The sequence below is a fragment of the Morone saxatilis genome, unplaced genomic scaffold (genome assembly GCF_004916995.1).
Source record: "Morone saxatilis isolate NCDOM2014 unplaced genomic scaffold, NCSU_SB_2.0 Contig20, whole genome shotgun sequence".
NCBI classification, from domain to species: domain Eukaryota; kingdom Metazoa; phylum Chordata; class Actinopteri; family Moronidae; genus Morone; species Morone saxatilis.
This window is the reverse complement of record NW_023339763.1, coordinates 12,338,180-12,362,552: the sequence shown is the minus strand read 5'-3', so window position 1 is coordinate 12,362,552 and position 24,373 is coordinate 12,338,180. Positions and strand designations below refer to the sequence as shown.

At 39.5% G+C, this 24,373-nt stretch overlaps 1 protein-coding gene across 1 annotated transcript; it reads left to right on the top strand.

The window, feature by feature from the left end:
* Nucleotides 1–799: 799 nt before the first annotated feature.
* Nucleotides 800–24,373, top strand: LOC118331140 (short transient receptor potential channel 4-like). Its single transcript, XM_035665911.1, has 15 exons — nt 800–1,401; nt 4,680–4,909; nt 5,946–6,164; nt 9,783–9,923; nt 10,436–10,612; nt 11,251–11,451; nt 18,479–18,824; nt 19,383–19,522; nt 19,620–19,820; nt 19,956–20,077; nt 20,349–20,544; nt 20,650–20,844; nt 21,429–21,470; nt 21,889–21,978; nt 22,738–24,373. Exons 2-15 carry the CDS (start codon nt 4,751–4,753, stop codon nt 23,449–23,451), a joined length of 2,943 nt encoding a protein of 980 aa, XP_035521804.1. The 5' UTR covers nt 800–1,401; nt 4,680–4,750; the 3' UTR covers nt 23,452–24,373.

Genomic DNA, 24,373 nt, shown 5'->3' with positions numbered 1-24,373 from the left:
CCATTACACACTATTAGGAAGAATTTACAACATCAACAGGCCTTCAAAGTCAGCCAAACACACACACACAAAGAGAGAGAGAGAGATGGAGAGAGAGAGAGAGAGAAAGTTAGGAGTTTGTCCTTGTGCAGTATGTCCAGCCTAGATGAATAAATCGGAATAGATGGGAGGTTCCATCTACATAAATTGATATTGATATCTTCCTTTGTCTAAGAGAGATGATTCTAAATGTCCCCTGTAAAAATCTTACTGTAGAAGCATTAGATTATTACTGTATAGTAAGTACTGTATTTTCAGTTTCAGTGTTATTACAGTTTTAGTTATTTTACAGAAACGTATTTTCATTCAGCAATCTTATGAATATCCCATATTTGTCTTTACTGTAATCCCTGTTGTTTTCCACGGGATGACCATCAAATGAATGTAAAATATTACACTTAAATATGTATATATGAGTTGCATGCAGAATTGTGTCTTATTCTATTTTTAAACATTAAAATAGGTAATTTAAAAATAATTGTATTGTTTCTCAATGCAAATTAAGAAACTCGAGTCGTTCATGACGCTCTAGTCTGCACTATAACTATAATTTTTTGTTTTTGTTTTTTTGTTTATCTTGGATGTAATTCCTGAGACATGTAAAGCTGAATGGGAATGTATTTTATTTTAATTTGTTTGAAGGGAAGCTGAATGTAAGGCTGAGTTGCCTGTTTAGATTTTTTTTTCCCACTCATGCAGTGCCACAGTGTTCAATGCGTCTCCAAGTGCGCACCACCAATCTGCAGCAGCGCTCCGCAGACCGCCTGCCAGGCATCTGGCTGCTCTGCGTTTATTTCTGGAGGCGCTGCTTTTTGCTCAATCACCTCCAACAGGTGGACAAGTCGAGTTGGCATAAACATCGGTGAAAATACACCCTGGGGGAGACTGGACGCTTTGCTGTCCACCGATCCACCGAGGAAACTTCGTTGTTGTTGCTTATTTTCGTCTCCAGGATTTGTTGCGCGGTGAGCTGAATGCGGTGTGCGCCGGTCTGCGCGTTTCCCCCCAAATAAGACCGAATGGAAGTCGTGATCAAAACGGACCGAATCTGGATGTACAGTGGGAGTACTGTCAAGTCTCCAAATATGAGAGGGGAGAATGCAGACTAGACTAAAAACCAAGAGAAAGACGGACTGGCATAACAAGACACCAAGACATTAACAAGCAGGGTCTTCATGCAGGTCCACCCTGCAGTTTGTTTTTTTCAACAAATGGGGGGATGCTAAATTCAAGAAGTTAAGGCGGGTGATCTTTTAAAGCTTTACGCGTCTGTTTTATTAGTCCTCATGTGCTCTTGGGATATTTTCCAAAGGAAGAAAATTGATCTCCATAAGTGAAGTTCCAATGCACAACGTTCCACAGGTTAGTTATTTGCTCCAATGTACTTGAAAAATGTTGTTGGCAATAAAAGGCTTTTCACGCTAGACAAGGTTGTAAAGATAAACGATGTAACTGGGGACCCTCAGCGTGTAACTGAGGAAGGACTGAGCTAAGAAGGTTACGGTCTTAATTTTACAACCATTTTTATTTTTATCCATGCTATTCCACGTTAGCACTGGAACCTATCACTGCACAAACAGAAATTAAAATGTCAAAATCTCACCTGTGAGTGTATGCAGGCGCCATTCTGGCAATATACACAGACCTGTTAGTGGATTAGTGGATGCTGACAATTTTATGATTGTTTCACTGTCATTCGAAACACAGGACAGGCCTATCTAAATGGGCTGCTGGAAAGCTCATCTATGTAGTGTGTGCAGTGTCAAATCAGTACAACTTTCAGAATACAAGACATTTTGCTCAACATATTCCTTGCCACTGCACTTGAGTGCTGCACTCTTTGTGTAACAAAACAGCTCAGATCTATTTATTATCAATCCTAAATATTGATTCCAGGAAACTGTGATTACTAAATAAAGAGCCTTCTGCACAGAAGGCTGTGTGTCTGTGTGTGTGCGTGTGTGTTTGTGTGTGTTTTATTAATAGCACACTAAGATATCAGCAGACCATCCACATATCTTCTTGTACTGGTGTTTCTCCTTGGCGGGTAGCTTACTTGCCTTTTTTTATGGCAATTTCTGTCCCAAGTTGACAATTAACAATGAAATCAGTATGTTTTATTCATTGGAAAATGCCGAATTAGCCTACTGTACAGTAGAATAACGCAACAGCATTATAAGCACAGAGTAACTCTCCACTCTCAACTGACACCTGATATAACCATACTTCATACATACATCTATCCATCATACGTAAAAGGGGAATTGAGACGATAACTAATTGTGGAAAACATGTCTTTTTCAATTGAGTTGAATTTAATATTCAAATATATTTGAATTATAATATTGTTTTAATGTTACACACTGTTGCTGAGGGGTGGGCTTGTGTTGTTAAAGACATGTTAATACTCACTTTGGTATCAATTCAAAAATCACCTGCTGTATTGGCAGTTACTCTTTTCTGCTGCAGTGCATGCGCTTTCTCTGCATGATTCTTACTCTCTCAAGATTATAGTTATTCGGCAATGGTGACTGCAGGGTCCCCATGTGGCCACTTCAGAGGTATATTTGCTTCAAAATGAAATTATTCCACAAAGGGCCATAGCAATATCAGACTAATGCCCAGGATCTCAAATGAGGTGTGAAAACTGGCCACCAAAAGGGCTCTCAAGCAGGAAGAAGTTGGATGGAATAGATCTTACTTTTTAATGCTGCTTTTTGAAGTTATTTTTATTTATGGAGGGAAATAAGAACATTTCTACATCAGTAAAGCAGCACCTTGGCAGTAAGAGGAGATGGCAGGTGACATAAGGTGGAACAAAAGTTGTTTAGGAACACCAGCCGACAGTGAATTGTGTTCATCCACTTTATTAACTTGCATTTCAGCCATCTTATATTCTTGCTCCTGTTGCAAATCAGGCTGTGGAAACATTGGGTTGCTAGTTGAAAACCTGAATAATCATATGATTGCTTGCCACCTGCCATAGAGAATTACTGTAAGCTTAATGAAGCGTTTCAACTTGAAAATGTATAATGCTATGTCATGTATCATGTTCAACTAAAGGAACTGTTGGACAATTTTGGCTTTCTTGCCAAACGCTCTGTACAGTGAATATGAAGCTACCGCCAGGAGCCAGGGGTAAGCTTAGTTTAGCACAAAGACTAGAAACGGGAAAACATCTAGCCTCTAGTAACTATTATGCTCACTAATTAACACGTTATATCGAGTATGTTTAAACAATCTACCCATTCACACATACACGGATGGCATGCTCATCAGGAGCAGTATGGGTTCGGGTCTCGCTCATGTAAACTTCAGCAGTCTCTCTGGAGACGACCTCTCTACCATCTGAACCATACCCTAGAATATTTGTACAAATGTGTTAATTAGCGAGCCTTAGAGATGATGGACTTTCGGACCTTTGGAACAACCCATGCTAGCTGTTTTCCCCGGTTGACAGTCTTTGTGCACAGCTAAGCTAACCCCTGATGGCTGCTGTTTGATGTACAGACATGAGAGGGACCTCCATCATCCCACCAAACTCTCTCAAGAAAGCTAATAAGTGTATTTCCCAAAATGTTGAACTAATCATTTAAATGTGCTTGTTTAGGACACAGAACACAACATGCATAGTTTTTACACACATTAACAAAATAAATTGTTTGTTCTTTTTAACTAATTGGGCTGCTGTGAGTCTGAAATCCTCTAAAGGAAAACAGCTAATCCTTTGTGTTCAAAGCACTTTTATGTGCATCTTTTCAGTAGATGAATCAGTTTAGTAATGCCACTTTTTATGCAGTTGTGAACACTTTTTCCTCATCTTTGATTCAGTTTCAGTATGAGATTCGAGAGAACCTAGAGATCTTGGTCGTTGCTTTGTTAGGAAGCAATCATTGTACAGTGTCACTGTGTCACTGTGGAGGCTAGTTTCTGTGAAGCTGCACAGCCAAAAGTGCTGGAAGTGTCATTTTACTGTCACCAGGCAACCACTGAGTCAGCTGTTGTCGATCAATTAGCAAGCATGGCTAATGACATTAACTAAAGCTATTAAGAATTAAACATCTAACCATCCATTTCAGCTGCATCACTTCAAGCCTGATGTTGTGTGTCGTATCTTGGTGAAACAGGTTGAGTAGGAGCAACCACTTCCAACCTTTCCTCTGTTTTTCTTGTTTAGTTTAGATTTACCTGAGAAAATAATGCAGTGACTTGAAATGTTTCTCTGCTCAGATTTTTTTCCAGTGCTTATGCAGTTGTGCAAAATGTTTGGTACTTGTAGATCAAAAGAAATTCCCCAAATGTTCCAAAGACACTAAAAGATACCTCTCACAGCAAAAAATGCACCTTGAGTGACATAAATGTTGTGTCAACTACAGTTTGGATGATTTATCTGCAGTAAACATAGGTTTTAGTAGACTTATATTCAATTTATTTCAAGTTTGAACATTTGTGAAATTCCTTTATACTCCAGTCTTTTTTTCACTCCATTTGCAGGTATTCTTTTCATCTCTCTCTCTCTCAGAATAATCTTCTCACCTCTGTCCCCATCTCCTCTTCTCATATTTTCTTACTTGTGAAAATCCAAACCAACAACAGCAAGTGTCTTCTTCCTATACCACCTTTGTTCCTGCCCTTTCTAGTGTGAACTCCCCCAGCCTGGCAGCAGCTGTAGCAGTGTTAGCAGGGTGCTGGTAAGCTGAAGCCCGGGGAGATGTCACAACTATACTACCGGCGGAGTGACAGCTCCTCGTACCGGGACCGCATCCCACTGAGAATTGTGCGGGCTGAGTCGGAGCTGTCACCTTTGGAGAAAGCCTACCTCGGAGCTGTGGAGAAGGGGGACTATGCTAGTGTCAAACAAGCTCTGGAGGTGTGTGTGTTTGTATAAATGCATGGAAGAATGGATCATTTGATGGGTAAATGGATGAATAAATACTGCCACTGAGAAAACATTATGGATGAATGGACGGATATTGAAACCTTAATCTAATTGGACTGATTTAGAAAAGATTTATGGGTAACGTGTGCAGCTATGATTATCCTCCACTCGTTACAAATAACATCTGGGGCCTTTATTTACCTTGACAGTGTCAGACCTTTAGTAGACCCAAAATATTGCCACAGGCCAGCTGTTTGGTAGTCCCACAGTACCTTGGATGCACAAAATGATTTTTTTTAAAAAGCAACAAAAATAACAAAAAAACAGAGCACTTGTCACATAGCAATGCAATTAGGCAGGAAAAAAGAAAACAGCTGAAAAAAGGTACTTAACAACTGTTTTCTAGAGAGCAAATCTCAATCTAAAAGCTCCATTATGCCTTTAGCCTAAAATGTTACTGCTATAGCCAACTAATGCCAGATATGACAACCAAAGCTACTACATTAGATTACTCCACCAGTTAAACATTACGTTGTTATAAAATTGCTGGACTCTTGATGGATAGTTAAATAAAAAATAAAAAACAAACAGAAGCTACAGAGTTACCATACCTCCAGATTTTTTTTATTTTCAAACTTGTACCCCAACCAGCGCTGCACAGCTCACAGCGCCCTCAGGAGCCAGAAAATGCTTTATACAATTTTCCCATGCAGTAGTAGCCTACACCTCAATCCCTGCAACCACACTTTGAAGTGTAAACTTGATGTAGTTCCCCATTAATTACTATTATTATAGGTAGGTTACCAGACTGTGGTCATCAGTGTGGCAAACAAAGTCTCACACCAAAATACTGTGGACTTGTTGCTCTGTGAGATCTAAAAGGTGTGAAGACTTTACATTTCCTTTAAAAAATCAATGTCTGTTTGTTGTGAATTAGTATCTTCCCTTCTAATAATTTTTTTTACACCAAGGCCCTGAGCAGCTCCTGAAACAAATCTGACTTTCAATCACAACCTTATTTTGTCAGGAGGCAGAGATCTATTTCAAGATCAACATCAACTGCATCGACCCTCTTGGCCGCACGGCTCTGCTGATTGCCATTGAGAACGAGAACCTGGAAATCATTGAGCTCTTGCTGAGCTTCAGCGTCTATGTTGGCGATGCCCTACTGCATGCAATCCGCAAGGAAGTGGTGGGAGCTGTGGAGCTGCTGCTTAATCACAAGAAGCCTAGTGGCGGCATGCAGGTGAGGAGGGCACTGATGGGAAAGGTGTTTGAAATTAAGAGTGTTTTATTCATGAGGTTGAGGTCTGTGCTGGCGCTCTTCTAGGAGTATCACTGTGTTTTGGTACTTTCAGCATCAATTTATTTCTATTTTTTCAACCAATACCATATGTATTGTTTATCATAAAATGTATAAAAAGTATTTAAATTTAAATTTGAAAAAAACATCCCAGCTTTGTTTAAAATCCTAGAGAATTGATCACTGAGGCCAACGTGTCTCTAAACAACAAGGTACACAGCAAGCATTGGCACAGTAGCCCTCATGCCATATCACAGGGGGAATGGTAGAGTGCAGTGTCAGTAAAATACTCATTGTGTAGCTTATACACTGTATGCAGTTGCCCAGAGCTTTTTATACCATCCAAAATAATTGACCCAGTAGTGTTGGCAACAACAAAAGCTGACACTTCAAAAAGCTGTATTAATTAGTCTTTTACTGTCTTACTGTCTTTTGGAAAAGGAACAGGTCTTCAGAAAGAGATTTAATAAGTATACTCACTGGGAGAAAATATATGTATGTTTGGTAATGCTACAAATGTAAGCAAGCTTGTAGCTGTTAGCTTTTATTTTGCAGGGATTTAGCCATTTTAATGCCAGGGCTCGCAATTCCACATGCAAATGTTCCACCAAAACAAGTCCCCCCCCCCAACACTATTTTGCAAGGGTAATAATACATTTTATTTAAAGGCGCCTCTCTGGGCACTCGAGGACACCATACAACACATAAAAATAAAAACAGTAAGAAACAAGAAACAGATAAGAGAAACAAGAAACAGATAAGAGAACTGTTGCACTGTTGCTGCATCCTGGGTTTAACATCTCCCAAGACAATTGTGATTGAGCTTTTCTTTTTTTTTTTTACCCTATATGATAATGGCCAGACCCATCTCGAGCACTGGCACAGCTAAAACGAAGTGTGGAGATAGGTCTGGCAATGCGAGACTAGTTCGAGAACGCAATTGCTGTTCGTAAACAAATCTTCTAGTTGATGGAAACTGTTGTTAAGAGATTTAATTACGGTAATCAAAAACAAATACAGTCGTATTAATCCCTGATTGGAGGCCCTTCGCACTGATTGCTCACTCACACATGGACTGTACACATTGGAGCACACGCATGCTTTTTTCCTCTCTTCTCCCTATCAGCAGTAATGCACCATAAACCACAAAGGAACAGATGTTTTTGGCTTCATTGATCAACTGAACGGAGGATGTTATTGCTGTTCCTGTTGTGTCCTGTTCATTTGGCTTTGATAGAATAAAGTGAAATTGTGAAAAAGGGGAAAAATGAAAGCAAAAGGAAGAATATATTGGGGACCAAAAGAGAGCACAAAGAGATAGCTCAAGCCTCTTTGTTAAATGGATGTGGAGGGGACGGAAGTACAGAGGCCAGACATTTGCAGTCTGAACCCCACAGCTGTGACATCTATCAGCTTGCACATTTCCTCTTTACCTTAATGCCTTCGTAAGACAGTGCCTCTTCCTATCACATGAGTTTGTTGCGAAAATAGATCACTCTAGCGCTACGAAATTTGCCCAAGAGAAGCTCATTGATTATATTAAAAGGCTGTCTGGGAAAAGAGCATCCTATCTGTTGCCAGTGTCTTCTCTGAGATTTATTAATGAGGAGATTCATTTTATGCTTTGCTGGAATTGTGTGTATTTGTCTTTCTATTTTCCAGGCTGTCTAAATGATGTGTTTGTAATAACCTCACAAGTGTTGTGGCTTATTTGTTTTCTACCGAGGAGTGTATAGAATATCAGCTTTTTAAACAGCTTCATGTATTATCCTCTGAGTGTAGATATGCATCTGTCGGAAGCACAAACACTGCAGCTCGCAGTGTTTCTCAATTAAACAAGCCTTCAGGCGCTTCTTTATTTTATTGTTGTTGTTCTGTGCAACATGCATCATATACACATAAACAGAGTTACATAAGGCTCCCCTTACACTTCTTCCTACACATGACACAGAGCATAATGTGAGCATATATCATTCTTGCTCGGATCCACAAAGACTTGCAGCTTATTTTCTGCAGTGTCATTCAAAACAAAACTGCTTAGCGTCCCATTTTACACCAGCTTTATCTAAACAATGTTTGTGATATTGTAGGACGACAGGTGAAAACCAGTAGGGAAGCTTAAAAAGGAGCACAGTGAAAACAAAAGCAAAAGCATGCTAATGCTAATGTTGCATTTTTTCAATATGCTGATGTTGGATGCCGCATTCTGATATGAGTAACATGAGTGCATTACAAAGACAAGTGAGCTGCAACATTTCTTTCCTCCACTATTATCATAACTTCTACCAGCCTGCACTCCCCCTGTTCTGTGCTTGGGCACAGGCCAAGGCTTTTTGATGTAGATTATTTGATGTCCCTCCTCCTCCCACATGGAGAACAGAGTATATAGCTTATTAGATCACCCTCCTCTGCGAAATATGACGACTCTCAGACATAACTCTGTGCCACTCTTTGGAGTTGCTGCTGCATTGTGACTGCTCTGAGAGTAAATTACATTATTAATTAGCATCCACATGATAAAATGACTTTTTCTGTGCAATATGGATGATGAAACATTTCTGAGAAAATGAGCCAATTCCCTGGATAACAATTCTTCATATTTTGCTCCTCAGAGAGTACTGCTGACTGGTGAGTTTCTACTCAGACTGCTTTGTGTGAAATAGTGAAACATCTACAATACAGCGACTTGTGTATTCACATCTATTCTCTATGTCTTTTAGGGTATTTTTGGATTCAGCAAATATTTACATATTGAGCCTTTTAAGATATAGACATCACCAAAACATACCAGACACCAACAAACTGGGATGGATTACCATGAAATTGTCACCAACATGCATACATGATACATGATATCCATCTAACAGTCCAAGGTTTTCACTTATTCTAAGATATTTGTTGTGGCACAAACTCATACAGGCATTCATGATTCATGATTCATGATTTGTCTTCTGTCTGCATCAAGTTGCTAAATAGGTCCTCACCTATCGCATGTTTATACCCCAACCATTCCCTGACTATCTTCTCTCTCTCCTCCTTCTCTCCCTCACAACAGAATCAGATAATAGGCCTTCAGTTAAAAGAAGTGAAAAGGGCCAGCTTACTCCTCTGTATTCCCACTGAATGACATGGGAATAGCAAAAGGGCTTAGCTGGAGTGGGTGATAAGAGGGATAGGTGAAATGAGTTTCTTTCGGAGCATAATGATTCCCTCTGAAATCTGAAATTTACAGCGGTTTTGATATGCAGGGCATTTTTTCTGCAACTTGCGACCAAGGGCATCATTTCTTAAACAGTTATCACTGCAGCTGCAAAAAGATCTAACATTTTTTTTATTCTGCTTATTCCATTTAACTTCACTTTAAAGACTTTTGAATTTCACTCTGAGGTGAACAGAAGATCTTTCAGTCAGAGCGTGTCAGTTAAACCGGACAGAAGGAAAAAGACTCTGAATGGCCAAACATTCACAATAGCTCACATAAGGCCAAGGCCTTTATTCCAAAGCTTCATTCACTGTATGTGTGACTGATTAAAGCTTTTATTCTCTCCTCTCCCCTGCAAGGTTCCTCCTATCTTATTGGACAAGCAGTTCTCTGACTTCACCCCTGACATCACTCCCATCATCCTTGCTGCACACACCAACAACTATGAAATTATCAAGCTTCTGGTGCAGAAAGGTGTGTCTATGCCACAGCCACATGAGGTGGGTAAATCAAACGCCCCTAATTTGTTGTGTAAATTGTGTTAGTATTTTCTTGTTATTTGAAACCCCATATCTCCAAAATGTTAACGACTGTTCAGGGAACAAACACAAGTCTAGTGTGCAGCATGATTAAAGTTTGACATTATCCACTGGGGTTATGGAAGTATTATATGAGTCAATCAATAACACAAATTCAGATAATACAGAAGATACACTATATGATCTTAGTTATACGATATAATAGACAACAACTAAATCAATTAAAGTAATGAATGTTTTCTAATGCTGATAAAGGTTTGTTTGCATGAGTAATGCTTTTAGGCATGTGCTTTTTTAGATAATGATCAGGTCAAAATCTCAAAGATTGGGCTTTTATCGTCTAAACAACATAACCAGGCATGGCAGTACGTAGTTGACATGATAGATACAGTTCCTGCATCGCTAGACTGAATCTATTATTAAACAGGGGGAAGCCTTATTAAAATGTATTCATGCTTTGTTTGATGTTGCAGGTGCGCTGTAACTGTGTGGAGTGTGTGTCTAGTTCAGACGTGGACAGCCTGCGGCACTCACGCTCACGCCTCAACATCTACAAAGCCCTGTCGAGTCCCTCTCTAATTGCGCTCTCCAGCGAGGACCCCTTCCTCACTGCGTTCAGGCTCAGCTGGGAGCTGCAGGAGCTTAGCAAGGTGAGAAAGAGAGCTAGCTAGTGGATCTGAAATATAGGATTTGATTTTAAGGAACTGGAATATTATCTGTCGCTTTAATTAATCTCTATGTGCCCTTTGATTATATCATCATGTGACATTCAATAGCATGTCAATTAATTAGCCATGCTTTCATAAAAACTGGTCTTGGTAAATTTCATTTGATAAAAACTAATAAAAAATACACCAGGGTCAGCTTTGAAAATTCACAGAAATAACTACAAAATATGTATCCTTGCCTGCTATAATTCATGGCATTTCAAGATGAAATATAAAAGTTAAATATAAAGTTAATTATTTAAATTGTTGTGTAAAGCTAAAAATAAAATAAAAATGAGGAAAGGCAAATGCTTACATGTGCTTTTATTGCATTTAAGTTTTGTATAGGTGAAACAACCTCAAAATATAAAGATAAATGGCTTAGGGGTGGTGCATTTATTAAATTGCAATAAACTAGCTTGAAACAGCTTCATGACACAAATCACCTAAAGGCAGAAGTTTGATTTAGAAACATCACTTTCTAAACATACTTTTTTTTAATACGTTGACTTACATTTCAGCTGCCAGGTTCTTGCAGTTCTCTTTATGTTTAGTGGTATCTGTATCCTGCTCTTTTTAAGGTGGAGAATGAGTTCAAATCAGAGTATGAGGAGCTATCTCAGCAGTGCAAACAATTTGCCAAGGACCTCCTGGACCAAACAAGAAGCTCCAGAGAGCTGGAGATGATCCTCAACTACAGAGATGACACCAACTTATTGGAAGAGGAGGGCAACAATGACCTGGCAAGACTAAAACTTGCTATCAAGTACCACCAAAAAGAGGTAAGCATGATACATAATAGTGCAAAATGTTAATGATTTCACTTTTTAGTGTACAAGGGTTGCTGTGGCTCAGGAGGTAGAGTGGGTTGTTGGGGTGATCCCTGGATCTTCCCACTGCATGTTGAAGTGTGCTTGAGCAGGATACAGAAACCTAAATTGCTCCTGATACTGTAACAACAATGTATGAATATGTTTGAATGGCTGAATGTGAAATGTAGTGTAAAGCCTTATACAAAATTTGTATAAGGTAATCAGCTTGATTAAAGAGTAATCCATAGCTTTCTGAATGGATCAGAAGGCAAAAGCTATGAAAAGAAAAAGCAATGAGTTCTGTATCTGAAGGTAATTTGATACTCACTTTGCCATTATATGACGATTTAAACAAAAGAATACAGTAGTTGAAGGACAAATCAAGTACACAGAGACAGTGTTGCTTCTTTATTTTGGAGGCTGCAATGATGGGAAGATAGCAGGGAATGAGGATCTCACACACACACACACACACACACACACACACTACCACACAGTCAAGTTCACCTGCCACCTCTTGTACCTAAGCAGAGCTGTGATATGACTGCAATATCACAGTTTTATTCTTTTTGAATTCTGTAATATAGAAGGCATCCCATTTTCTTTTTTCATGCTTCTCCTTGATCCTCTCCTGTATTATTTTTTCCTTCCGTCAAGAATTGTTTGCTTTATTATCTACCATACAGCTTGTTGTTAGATTTCAATGCCACGTGCTCCAGGCAACATTCACTGTTTGTTGCCTGGGGAAGACTGCCAAGCCTGTACTTTCTGCTGTACCAAGCCAATGTCTTCTCACAGGTGTCACTGCCAGCCAATATGAACTGCTGTAATGATGTTAAATTAGCATCAGATTCTTTTTTGAGTGCCAGAAGCTGGTTTGGGTAGGATTTCTATCTGTTTTCATGTTGGCAGCTTACACAGATGACAGATAGCCAAAGCGTGATTCCAATACCAAAGCATTGCAGCTGCAAGATAATACTTTTTTCATATTAAATTGCAACTGTGGCTCTAAATGTAGGATTTTTACTTCCTTGAAATAACACATAGGTAGCTACACACATTAGTGTAAGTCCAGTCAGCCATCATGCCATCGAAAATCGAAAATAATCTGTTGCTGGAACTTCTACATTCAGTGCATCCAATTAAACATACATGCTCTACAACGTTTAATGCAGAACATGTACAGAACATCTGTTCATGATGCTGGATTTCATTATTTTGTTTCTGTTGTGAGATAAATTATTTCTGAGTGGGTAGAGCCAGGAACAATTAGTATGGGAAAGCTAATTAAAAGTTACATTTGAATTCCTTTGAAGTATGTCATGAAATGGCTGCTACTGCTATATAAGCCTTGAGTACTTTTATGGCTAATACAATAGAAAAGGGTTATAACTGATGAATGAGCTATGTTTTTCTTGGAGGGCCGGTTTTGATGGTATTGCTAAGTTATTATGGGATGACTGGAGGCTTCGTCAGGCAACAAGAAAGGGGTTAAATAGATATTACACTGCGGAATCGTACCGCTTAATATAAAGGCGAAGCAAGATGATAAGGAAGCAGACACATTAATCCCAGAAGTGACTTATAATTCATTCAGCTGTCTTTTGCTGGAGCTCTGCCTGGCTGTCAGAGCAGTCCTTCATAAGGCATCTCTTATGAAGGCATCTCTCATTTATGAAATGGCTATTATCCATCCAGTTGTTGCTCATCGAGACACAGGTTGGCAGAAGAACATGTTGGGTCACAAAAGGACAATTGGGAGTAGCGCAAGTGCACAGTTGGACATAATGATAGACAGTCCCCTGTCAGCGTACCCAACCTCTCTGTCACTGACAGTAAATCTGTCATCGCACACACTGTGAACAAACATTCCCTCCTGCTGCCTCAGCCACAACTGGTCCTTCATGCATCTCCTCTCCACGGGAGTGTTTTAATTATCCTAGAGATATCCCAATATGCCCTTCTCCTGCATGCTATCAGTAACACCCTTCAATCGCACTAGGACTTTGATGGAGGAGAAGTGTCTCATGATGTGGTTAACAATCCACCCAGCCCTTTTCAAATGATAAGTGGTTAGCAGTCATTTTAAGGTAAAGTTATTCTGCTGGAAACTCTCATTCTGTGGTGGTGGGTGTGTGTGGGAGTGTGTGTGTGTGTGTATGTGTGTGGGTGTGTCTGTGTGTATAGCATAAATTCTTCCAAAATATTGAGAGTTGCTAGTTCTCTGAAGAAATTACAGACCAGGTGTGATAATCAAATATCTTCATGCACTTCATGCAGCATGGAGAGAAGGCCTCAGCATGGTTGTTCTCTACCAGTCAAGTGTGGTGCTACTTGAATGTCACCAAACTCCTCCTCAATATTACAGCTAATCTCCCTCTCTGCTGGTTGAGTCCCATCAACGTACTTAAATTTTCCTAAAACAAATGAAAATCTGCCATTACAGCAAAATCATTTTAGCTAATTTTCTAAAATCAAGTTACATTTTTCTTCATTCAAATGAAACAAACAACCTGCCTTACTCTGTCTTGTTTCAAAACTCTGGTCCTTGGAATAACTTGATTTCTATTGGAGACAATAATCCTATTACACTGGTAGATTTTTTCACTTGTTTTAAACTGAATAATAGACAGAGACGACTTGATTTGATTTACAGTTTTTTTGTAGAATATTTGGTAATCATGCAGCTATTGCTTTTACCCTTGTAGGATATGGAGAGAATATAGCAGTCTTGCAAAAGTTGCTGTGTGACACTTGATTTTATATAAATTCAACCACACAAGCAAATATTCCATTAACAGTAACAGCCGTAACTGTGCCAGCACTGTGCCATAAGGTGTAGTATTTTGTGGAAATCTTTCAGACATGCTTTAGTAAACTGTTCATTGATTCTGAGAAAGGAAACATATAGTGTGTGAACAGCATTAGATTTTGGCCATAGAATTGTGACTCAGCTGAGGATTTAGCTCTCTGCAGAACTGACAATATAATGACAATTTCTGCAGCAGGGAAGATGACATATTCTATACAGAGTCAATGTATGTACACACACACACACATGCAGACACATATATAATGTTTGCTTTGTGTCTGTGATAGATTATCTTTAAACCAGACAGGGTTTTGCCCTCTGCAAGGCATGGAGGGTTAAGTGAACTGGAAAGGCTCATTTGACTGTTTTTGCAGTTACTTTGTTCAGAGAATTTTGTCTGTTGTGTGATCACCACTCATCTCTTTCAGCGATTTCGCAGATAAACTCTTATAATTGGCATGACATTTACCCTGAATGTGTGAATTTTTTTGTTATAGTACTGGCTGTTGATGAGCGTTGCAGTGAGTCATGAGATGCATGTTTTTGACCCTCAACCGAACAAACTAAAAGACAGTTCTCCTCCTAACCCTCTTATGCACGTAGTGCGTTTACAATCGCTCATTTACGGTCCTTGTATTTATCCTTGAATCTGTGTGTGTTTTTTGGCTTTGCTGCTGCTGTGCTCCCAGGGTTTAAAAAGGCAATTTATAACGGTCTGAAGAGAAATCTCCACAGGCCTCTCGTCTAAAGAGCTGAGCTAACAGAGCAGCCTGCGCTTTGATGCAGCGGGAGGCTGAATCAGATAAATATGATCAGTAACACATACGCATTAAAGTGGCGATTATCCCCTCAACCTCCCCGAGGGTTTCAACAGTTAATCACTCTTGTACTGATATACTTGTAAAAATATAGGTGAGTACATGGAAGATTCGCAATATGGGTAAAAATGCCTGTCTCTTTAATATTTGAAAATAGCGCCAAAGGAAACCTGTTAATTTTTCCATGCTGTAGTTTGACGTTGCCCCCTTGTGATGTCTCATAAAAACTGCAATGCAGTGTTTCAAGATGTTCTTTAATGACACCATTAAATGGAGATGAAAACAGGAATATGTATTATGTAGTGAAGGACCATTAGCAGCAATCCACTGCAACAGATATCTGTCTTCAGAATTTAGCCTCATGTGTTGAGTAGTTTTCAGCCTTCAAATAATACTTTTCTTAACACAAGAGAAAGAGATAACTCCTTGTTATCTTGTTCCCAATGCAGTTTTAAAAATACTCCTTCTAAGTGTATTTGCCTGAAGGTAAAATAATCTCATAGCTAGATTTTTTCACTAGTAAACTAAATTTTAATTCTAAAATTATATCTTTCGCAGTCTTGTTAGAAGGATGTTGCGCTTTATTTAATCTGATAGTTACTAGAGTTTATATTATAAATGTACACATACTCTGTGGCACATTTTGAGAGTGGACATTTTTAGCACCAGCTTTGCAGCATGTTTGCATGCTGTTTTGCCGGAGTCAAGTGAAATCCATCAACACCCTGTTTTTATAAGCGTGAGACCAGTTCAGAAGCATTAAAGGTGACAGACAGCGTGATCATCAGGGTGTAGGTTGATTCCGTAGACCTGTTTGTCATCTGGAAGTTCACATAATGGAGAGGTTTACATATGTTTGTAGACTTAAGCTTTGGAGGTTGATTCTGATTAACTTGTAACATATTATGAGGAAAGCTTCTTTCACCATACATGTAATGCAAGATGGATTAAAAAACAAATCCTGAATTCACACTTTGCAAACTCATACACACTTACATGTCTGAGTGTCCAGGTTACATGATTTGGGCTTATTTGACAAAAAAACGTATTCCTGCTTTGAAAAATACTGGAAATGATCAGTCGAGGTCTTGAAATAACTATGGACTATATTGACCTTTTTTACTTACAAAAGTAAAAAATTGTTAAACCTAACCAGCTTTAAGTTGCATGCTTGTCAGTGAGTGAAAGTAGAAGAAAAGAGTTTCAGCAGATTTTTTTATGTTGGTAAAGCTGCAGGGAAACTTGTCTTTACAGGAGACTTTGCCCTCACACACCGAAGTGCTTTCCTGGCACTTTTGGACAGTTAACAGTGGAGAGACTGGACTTGAGACCGGGGGGGTACTGTTTGAGTTGTGTGAACAAGCCACCTAAGGCAAATACGACACTTTGCTACAGCTGACATTTGGAAGTGATTGTGACAGATGAAGAGAGAGTGAAATAACAGAGGTGTTGGACTCTCTGCCCACGAAAAAGGAATAGGCAGAGAGGCTTCGTATAGGAAGGTAGCTGCATATAATGCATGGAAGTTAAGGGGATTATGGGTGGGGATTCAAAATAGTTAAATAAAAAAAAGAATGAAATAAGATCACTTATTGTTATTATTATTATCAAAATTTCCCTTATAAAGTTGATAATCTCATTAGGTTTTGCAGAGTAGTTAGCTCATGTGTTAAGACAAATATTGGCATAGATACGTTTCCTAATTATAACATTAATTAGCTTAATTTCTGACCTTATTAGCATCACTGTCTGTGTTTAATATATCATGCTGATTAAGGCAAGACATCAGGCAGCTCAAGTACCTCTTGTTTAATGTCATTAATTAGGAACAATGTTCTGACAAGCAGTGAAAGACACAAGCAAAAAATGAACTGCATATGAGTGTCTCACTTATGCCCCCAAAGGTCTGTAAAATACCTTTGACAGATGTGATAAAGTGATCAAAGCTTTTTTTAAATAGACAGAAGGCTATTAAATCCAGTGCTGCTGCAGAATTTAAAACAATTGGTTTTCATTTAATTCATTCATTATTTTCTGGGCTTAAGTACTTCATTACAAGACTTACCCTGCACCCACGGGTCTGCTTCAGAATTTGGTTGCAACTTAATGAGGTTTGTCTTAATGGTTATTTTGTCTTTTAAAAGGTTCATGCTCAAAGGAGTCATATGAAGAAAGAAAATCAGCAGAGATATTTTCTTTCCTCTTTATTCTTCCATCGTCAGAAGTTACAGCTTCAATAAAGATTTGAAGCTGTATCACTGATCACTTCCCCTTTATTCCCTCTCTTGGATTTCCTCTCAATTTTTGTGGCAACACCATACTTAATACTCCGTACTAAGTATGGAAATATAAGCCATTCTACTTCAGACCCTGACGCAGATAGGGATCTCTGGTTCCCATGGTAACGAGGCTGTAGAGTTGGTGAATTGGCACCTAACGGTGCCAGTCGACACTTTGACTCTGACACAGAGGCTCAATGTGACATTTCACAAAATTGTGTAAAAAATGTACATGCTTGCTTGTGTTGTGCGACTAAGTTATACAATACAGAATAAGTTCCGATTTTGTTCTTGAATGAGAACAAATCCCAGCTATGGCTAGATTATCACCAGATGCTGAGGATGCTTCAGTCCATTTGGCTGAGGCAGTAAACCTGTACTCAGTTACCAAGTGAAGCGTGGCATTAACTTAGCTAAAATTTCCTTTGTTATTCTTTTCACTTTTGCAGCCACATAAGGTATTGATCCCACAGTAATACAAAACATAAGACGAGCCAAATGACAGAAAAGAGGGCAAAATATTTCCCACATGATGATTTATGCCCTAAACCTTTTCCTGTCGTGGGTAAGAGACATAAAAGGTTGTCTGCTCTAGATGAAATTCCAATAATATTCAGATTTCTGGGAGTGCTGTGTTATTATCTCAGGAAAATCAACAAGAAATGCAATGCAGTCATCGGAAAACATGATTCTCTTGTTTCCTGACAACATTAATTTTTACTGACCTCACAGCCTGTGGAAGGCCCCTTTTTATTTTTGTTTTTTATTTTCTGTGTCAAGACAGCCATTACCTGATTTCCCTTCTCAAATATCCATGTGTGTCTATTACCCTTCAAATTCGGACACCGCCAACACATCCTACTCCTACGTTTGGATACTCTAAACTGGAACTTGCTGCAGGGGCTAATTCTGGCATGTGGTCACTAGGGCATTATGTACTGTGTAAAACCTCTAAATAGCCTCAGGCTGAGGATGCTGTCTCCCAGCAGACTTACATGCTGCAATCATGCCTTAGATTAGTGAAGTTGTTATCTCTGTAGATCCAACAGATGAAATAACTCTCCCCTCCCTTCTCTTATTACTTTAAGTTTGTAGCTCAGCCAAACTGCCAGCAGCTTTTGGCATCCCGGTGGTATGATGAGTTCCCTGGCTGGAGACGTCGCCAATGGGCAGGGAAGTTCTTCACCTGTGTCTTCATCGGCCTCCTCTACCCTGCATTTGCTCTCTGCTACCTCATCGCTCCTAAGAGTCGCTATGGCCTCTTCATCCGTAAGCCCTTCATCAAGTTTATCTGCCATACAGCGTCCTACCTGACCTTTCTATTCTTGCTGCTCCTTGCCTCCCAGCACATTGTCACCACAGAGCAGGACAGGCAGGACAGGCAGGGACCGGCACCAACCACTGTGGAGTGGATGATCCTGCCCTGGGTACTGGGTGAGTAAAAGGGGTGAGGACTGAGGGCATTTATAGATAGCTGTAAGTGAGATGAGTGCATTGATGTACAAAAAAATAACATCATGATAACATCATGGCCATTTAAAATAGAAAGAGGAGAAGATGAAGATTTTCTCATCACCCATTTTTTTAAAGTTTGAGGTAGTCAGTTTGTTGTCTCTTTGCTGACTTTAGTGTGTAACTCAAAGCACCACTGTGCCTGAATACAGTATCACAGAGCTGCAGACTCTCAGTCCTGATAATAAAATAAACAGATATTTTATAATGCAATTTCTGATCTTTTGCTCTGGTGAGTCAGCCAGGGGAGTTTCATGCTTATCCAAGCTAGAAGTGCTAGAAGTGCTTTAAGTCCCACTCACCTAAAGTTGTCCAAGCAGAAAGTGAACGGGACATTTATTTGTACAACCCTGGAAGCCTGAAATAACTCATACTATTTTAACAGACACCTGCCAGCCAATCACAAACAGGTATTTTTTGTGTCCATGGTATAAGCATTTTTTTTTTTGAACAGATGAAAGACAATCTCTGTATTTCTAGGATTCATCTGGGCAGAGATCAAACAAATGTGGGATGGTGGTTTCCAAGACTACGTCCATGACTGGTGGAACCTGATGGACTTTGTCATGAACTCTCTATACTTGGCCACCATATCTCTCAAGATTGTAGCCTACACTAAGGTAACCAATTATTTTTGCATGGCAGTGAAATAGACACCAGGTGTAGTGTAACTTTCCTGTGTTCTCACTTCTGTCCACCATCCTTTGTCTTGTTCAGTACAGTGGTAGTAAACCCAGGAACCAGTGGGAGATGTGGCACCCAACACTAGTAGCTGAGGCAGTGTTTGCCATAGCAAATATTTTCAGTTCCCTGCGCCTCATCTCGCTGTTTACAGCCAACTCTCATCTGGGGCCGCTGCAGATCTCTCTGGGGAGAATGCTGCTGGACATCCTGAAGTTCCTCTTCATCTATTGTCTGGTAAATGTTTGCACACAGGCAGGAATATAAACATGTGCACAGTTGTTTAAGTAAGGCACAGTAAATAAGACAAAGAAACAGATGGGTTGGCTTGAATTTTATCCATTTTGCACACATGTTTCTCTCTTTCTCCAGGTTCTACTGGCCTTTGCTAATGGGCTGAACCAGTTGTACTTTTACTATGAGACGAAGGCTTCAGATGAGAAGGGCAAATGCAAAGGCATCCGCTGTGTGGAGCAGAATAACGCATTCTCCACGTGAGTTCACATGAATCTAAACTGGCTTGCATGTGTAGTGTAGATGTGTGATGTTGTGAAATTGAGTGGCAAAAAAAAGGAGAGTTGTGTGTCTATGTATGTGTTTACTGTTACTGGTTGCCAAATGTGTGAAAACTGAAAAAGTTTTCAGTTGCTAAGAGAAACTAATGTTGAAAATGAATTTCAAAAACACAATTTTCTCCACCTTCAATTGATAAAATGTTCACTTTACACTGACTATATATCTGAGTAACATATCTTTCCCATGCAGGTTATTTGAGACCCTGCAGTCTCTCTTCTGGTCAATCTTTGGTCTGATCAGCCTCTATGTGACCAACGTGGATGCAGACCATCAGTTCACTGAGTTTGTAGGCGCCACCATGTTTGGCACCTACAATATCATCTCTCTGGTGGTTCTCCTTAACATGCTCATAGCCATGATGAACAACTCCTACCAGCACATTGCTGTGAGCACAGATCAAACATGTTGCAAACAAAAAGTCACATGAGTGTGTGGATTAGATAATGATTGTGTTGGCAGTGTTGTTCATGTGCCCTGATCTTGATTTCAGGATCATGCCGACATTGAGTGGAAGTTTGCCAGGACAAAGCTGTGGATGAGTTACTTTGAAGAAGGGGCCACTCTGCCTGCCCCATTTAACATCATCCCCAGCCCCAAATCATTCTTGTACCTCATGTGCTGGATCAAGAAGCAAGTGTGCAAGAGGACAAGCTCCAAGCGGCCCGAAACTTTTGGAACTCTCGGGGTAAGACACACAGAAATAGAAATAGTTCTAAAATGTTAGACAGATATCCATAATTCATTTTGAAGATTTTTATTTTTATTATTTTGTCAGCCAGACACAAATGACTTATTTTTCTTAAAACCTACCATTATTTGCTCTTCCTTGTGCGGTCAGTCATTTTGTAGTTGATGATGTTGATTAATCATTTCAGTCATTGTTATAGCAGAAAATTCTCTGCTTATCAAATACCAAGATTTTCTGCCTTGCTCCATCATACATCATAGTAAACTGAATATGTTATTTATGACTGATGGTGAGATAAACCAGGAATGTCAAGACCCCACCATTTGGGTTTTTTTTTTACATTTTATAGACAAAACAGTTTACTGAGAACATAACTGGCAGACAGAGCATAAGAGACTTTTTTTTAATGACAGAAGTCTTTACTGTTTTGTGCTGCAACAGTCAGGGGCCACATGCAGTGAGACCCACAGACAGCAAAGTTTAATACAAATTTGTGATACTGTGAAAAACTAAATATGCTTTTTCTCTCATCTCCCACATTTGCTCTAACTTAACCTCTCTGGCATCTGATGTCTGTGCAGAGGCGAGCAGCAGAGAACCTGAGGATGAACCATCAGTATCAGGTAAATGTAGTCTCTTTCAAAGCAAGCTGAAATTGATTATTGCCCTCTGAGTGTGTGTCTCTGTGTGTGTGTGAGCGTGAGTGTGAGTGACAGATCACACATTCTGCCCTTTGACTGCCTTTCTACACTTTTCTTTTCAATCTATCAATAGAACGCTTTTGCGATGTCTCATATAACAGGACTAACAATTACACTCAGTGGGATGTTCATCACCATTCTCTGTAGAGGATTTTCTATTTGTCCATATCTGCAGGTGGTTATTGTAGTAGCTGCTAGCCTGAAATGTATTTTCTTGTGTGCATCTATATTTACCATCTTTTTCCTGACTGACTTTTGTATTGTATTGTAAAACGACACTTTCATTCAATATTAGAAGATTTTATTGTGCTCAAATGCATTTTTTTTTTCATTGATGTAGGAGGTATTGAGAAACTTGGTGAAACGTTATGTGGCCGCTATGATCAGAGATGCCAAGACAGAAGAAGGCCTGACTGAAGAAAACTTCAAGGTACGCACGGTTCCTGCAAAGCAAAGAATAACTGAAATGGGTACAATAGATCACATGACTACATGAATTTGACAGGAGTTGTAATGACAAACCCACAGAGAATTATTATTAGACACTGCAGTCAGAACTCTTTTTTTGCCGACCCACAACTCTGCTGTTTTGATTCATCCTCACCGCTTTCGGAGTGTGTTTTGGGCTGCAGTAAGCAGCTATTTTCAGTAAAAAAGCCACGATCTAGCAACTTGCTGGAAAACATAGTGGAACATATAGGAGCCATGGATCCAGGTATTTCTGTCAGAAAACCAAAAACTGAGCTTAAAAGCTAAAAAGTGAGAAACTAACATTGAACTTACTCACTATTGAACTTAATTCGACCAGGTGGACACAAACAATTCCAAATTTATTCTAATGTAGCTTTATGTCTGTTGGATGTATAAATAGACAATCGTTTGCTAACATGTTTGCCACACCAACCACTAAAAAAAAAAATCCATACACAAAAAAATAGTTATTTAGCAGGACAGACTCTTGGCTTGTTATTATTTGTCAGCTGTGGGTCTTTCAAGATGTGGCATATGGCCCATATTAAAATATTCCTGCATGCTTTGTGGGAACAAGAAAGTGCTTTATCATTATTATAATTATCCTCTTAGTATTGACTGAGTTCAAATTGAATCGATACTAGGTACCAATGACTGGGACGATGAAAAGCATTAGTTAATTTACCAGGGGAGCTCACTTTCTGCTTTACTCACCCAGGAGCTGAAACAAGATATCTCTAGTTTTCGTTACGAGGTGATGGGCATGATGAAGACAGGGAAGCCTGCTCTACAGGGGGCGAAGGCCAGTGGCAGCTCAGTGGACTCCAGTCTTGCTTACTCCAACTCTTCACTCGAGGTTTCTCCCTGTCCTCAGAGCAGCCAGGTGAAAAGCAAACTCAACCGATTCAAGATCATCACATCCATCCTCAAGCAGGGCACTTCTACAGCTTCACCCAGGCCGCCTGAAGCCTCCAACGGTCTACCTAACGGACTCTTGTCCCCGGTCTCTGATGAGAGTTCCAGTGAAAAGTCTAACCAGAGGAGAAATTTCCCCAAAGATATCACTGACTTTGGGTTGTTCCAGAAACGCCACTGGGGTGGCAATGAAGATGCATCAGGCGCAGGAGAAATTTCCAGAAAGATGTACTCTTTGTCAGAGGAAGCAGGGGAGTCTGGGGGCTCAGACGCAGAGGGCCAGGACAAAGAGCATACAGTAAAAGGCAAGGATAAGAAGGGACTCCTGGAGACAAAAAAGGAGGAAGAAGCCGCTGTAAATGAGCCCCTGATTGAATATAGCGAGGTCTCCAACACCAACAACAGCTTGGATGAAGGTGAGAAAAAAGAAACTGAGGGGAAGGACAAAGAGAGTTTACCCTGCAGTGACTCAGTAGCTGGTGGATGTTTGTCAGGGTCATCTAGAGAAGAAGCATAAGATGTGACAATACGTGCATATAAATACAGGACAAGAAATGTTGGGCTGAAGACTGACAATCAATGTGAGCTTCGAGGGAGGATGTTTGTTTTACACCGAGTCTAACATTTCCAGTTATTACTAAACTGATGATAAGCTTTGATCTTTGGAGACTCAGGGAGGCCTTTGGTTTCAGTGTTTTAAATGCTGTTATATGGAGATGCTGGAGGGGAGATGCAGCAAAGGTAAACGGAGCTCCATGTGAGCATCACAAGGATTTAGATTTTAGGATAAAGTCATGTCATCTTATCTCATCCCTGCAGATAATTGGAAGGTAATTATTTCTTGAAACTGATAATTTTCTTCTTCTTTAACCTCCTCTCTCTCCTTGACCCTTATCTGACATGTGCCCTTCTTTTCAAGTTATCCACCATTCACCATACTCTCCTTCATCAATTTCTCTCTACCTCTTTTCCTTTCCTGTTTATCTCAACACTGCTTAACTCTCCCTATCCTTATCTCACTAGAGCAATAGATGTGTTCTGTTTTAGACCCGACTCTCTGCCTTACTCTGTCTGTTTCTGCACTTTACACACTTTATACTGGCATACGGTATTAGTCAAAGATGTGTCAAGCTCTTATCATGCAACAACAATTCTGTCAATGTTTTTCTATGCAAAAACCTGGGATTGGTGATTCTCATTGTGGAAGAGGATAATGATACATTTAATCGTGACAGTCTATTACAAGTGTTCTCATATGTAAGTCAGTCAAAGAATAATGAGAGATATACAATATGGACACAGCCTATCAACCATTTAAAGCAACATATTATTCATTATTTATCGCTCCTACAGAAAATAAACTAGTTATTTTCAACAAATTTGCTGTTTTTAACTTTAGATGTCATGTTAGTTTGAATGAATGATGTTATAGAGATTAA

Bases quoted from the DNA above. Each gene is read 5' to 3' on its own strand.
- LOC118331140 (XM_035665911.1), top strand. From the start codon at position 4,751: ATGTCACAACTATACTACCGGCGGAGTGACAGCTCCTCGTACCGGGAC. The intron at 10,613-11,250 runs GTGAGAAAGAGA...GCTCTTTTTAAG, and splicing joins AGCTGCAGGAGCTTAGCAAG to GTGGAGAATGAGTTCAAATC. The intron at 19,523-19,619 runs GTAACCAATTAT...TGTCTTGTTCAG, and splicing joins AGATTGTAGCCTACACTAAG to TACAGTGGTAGTAAACCCAG.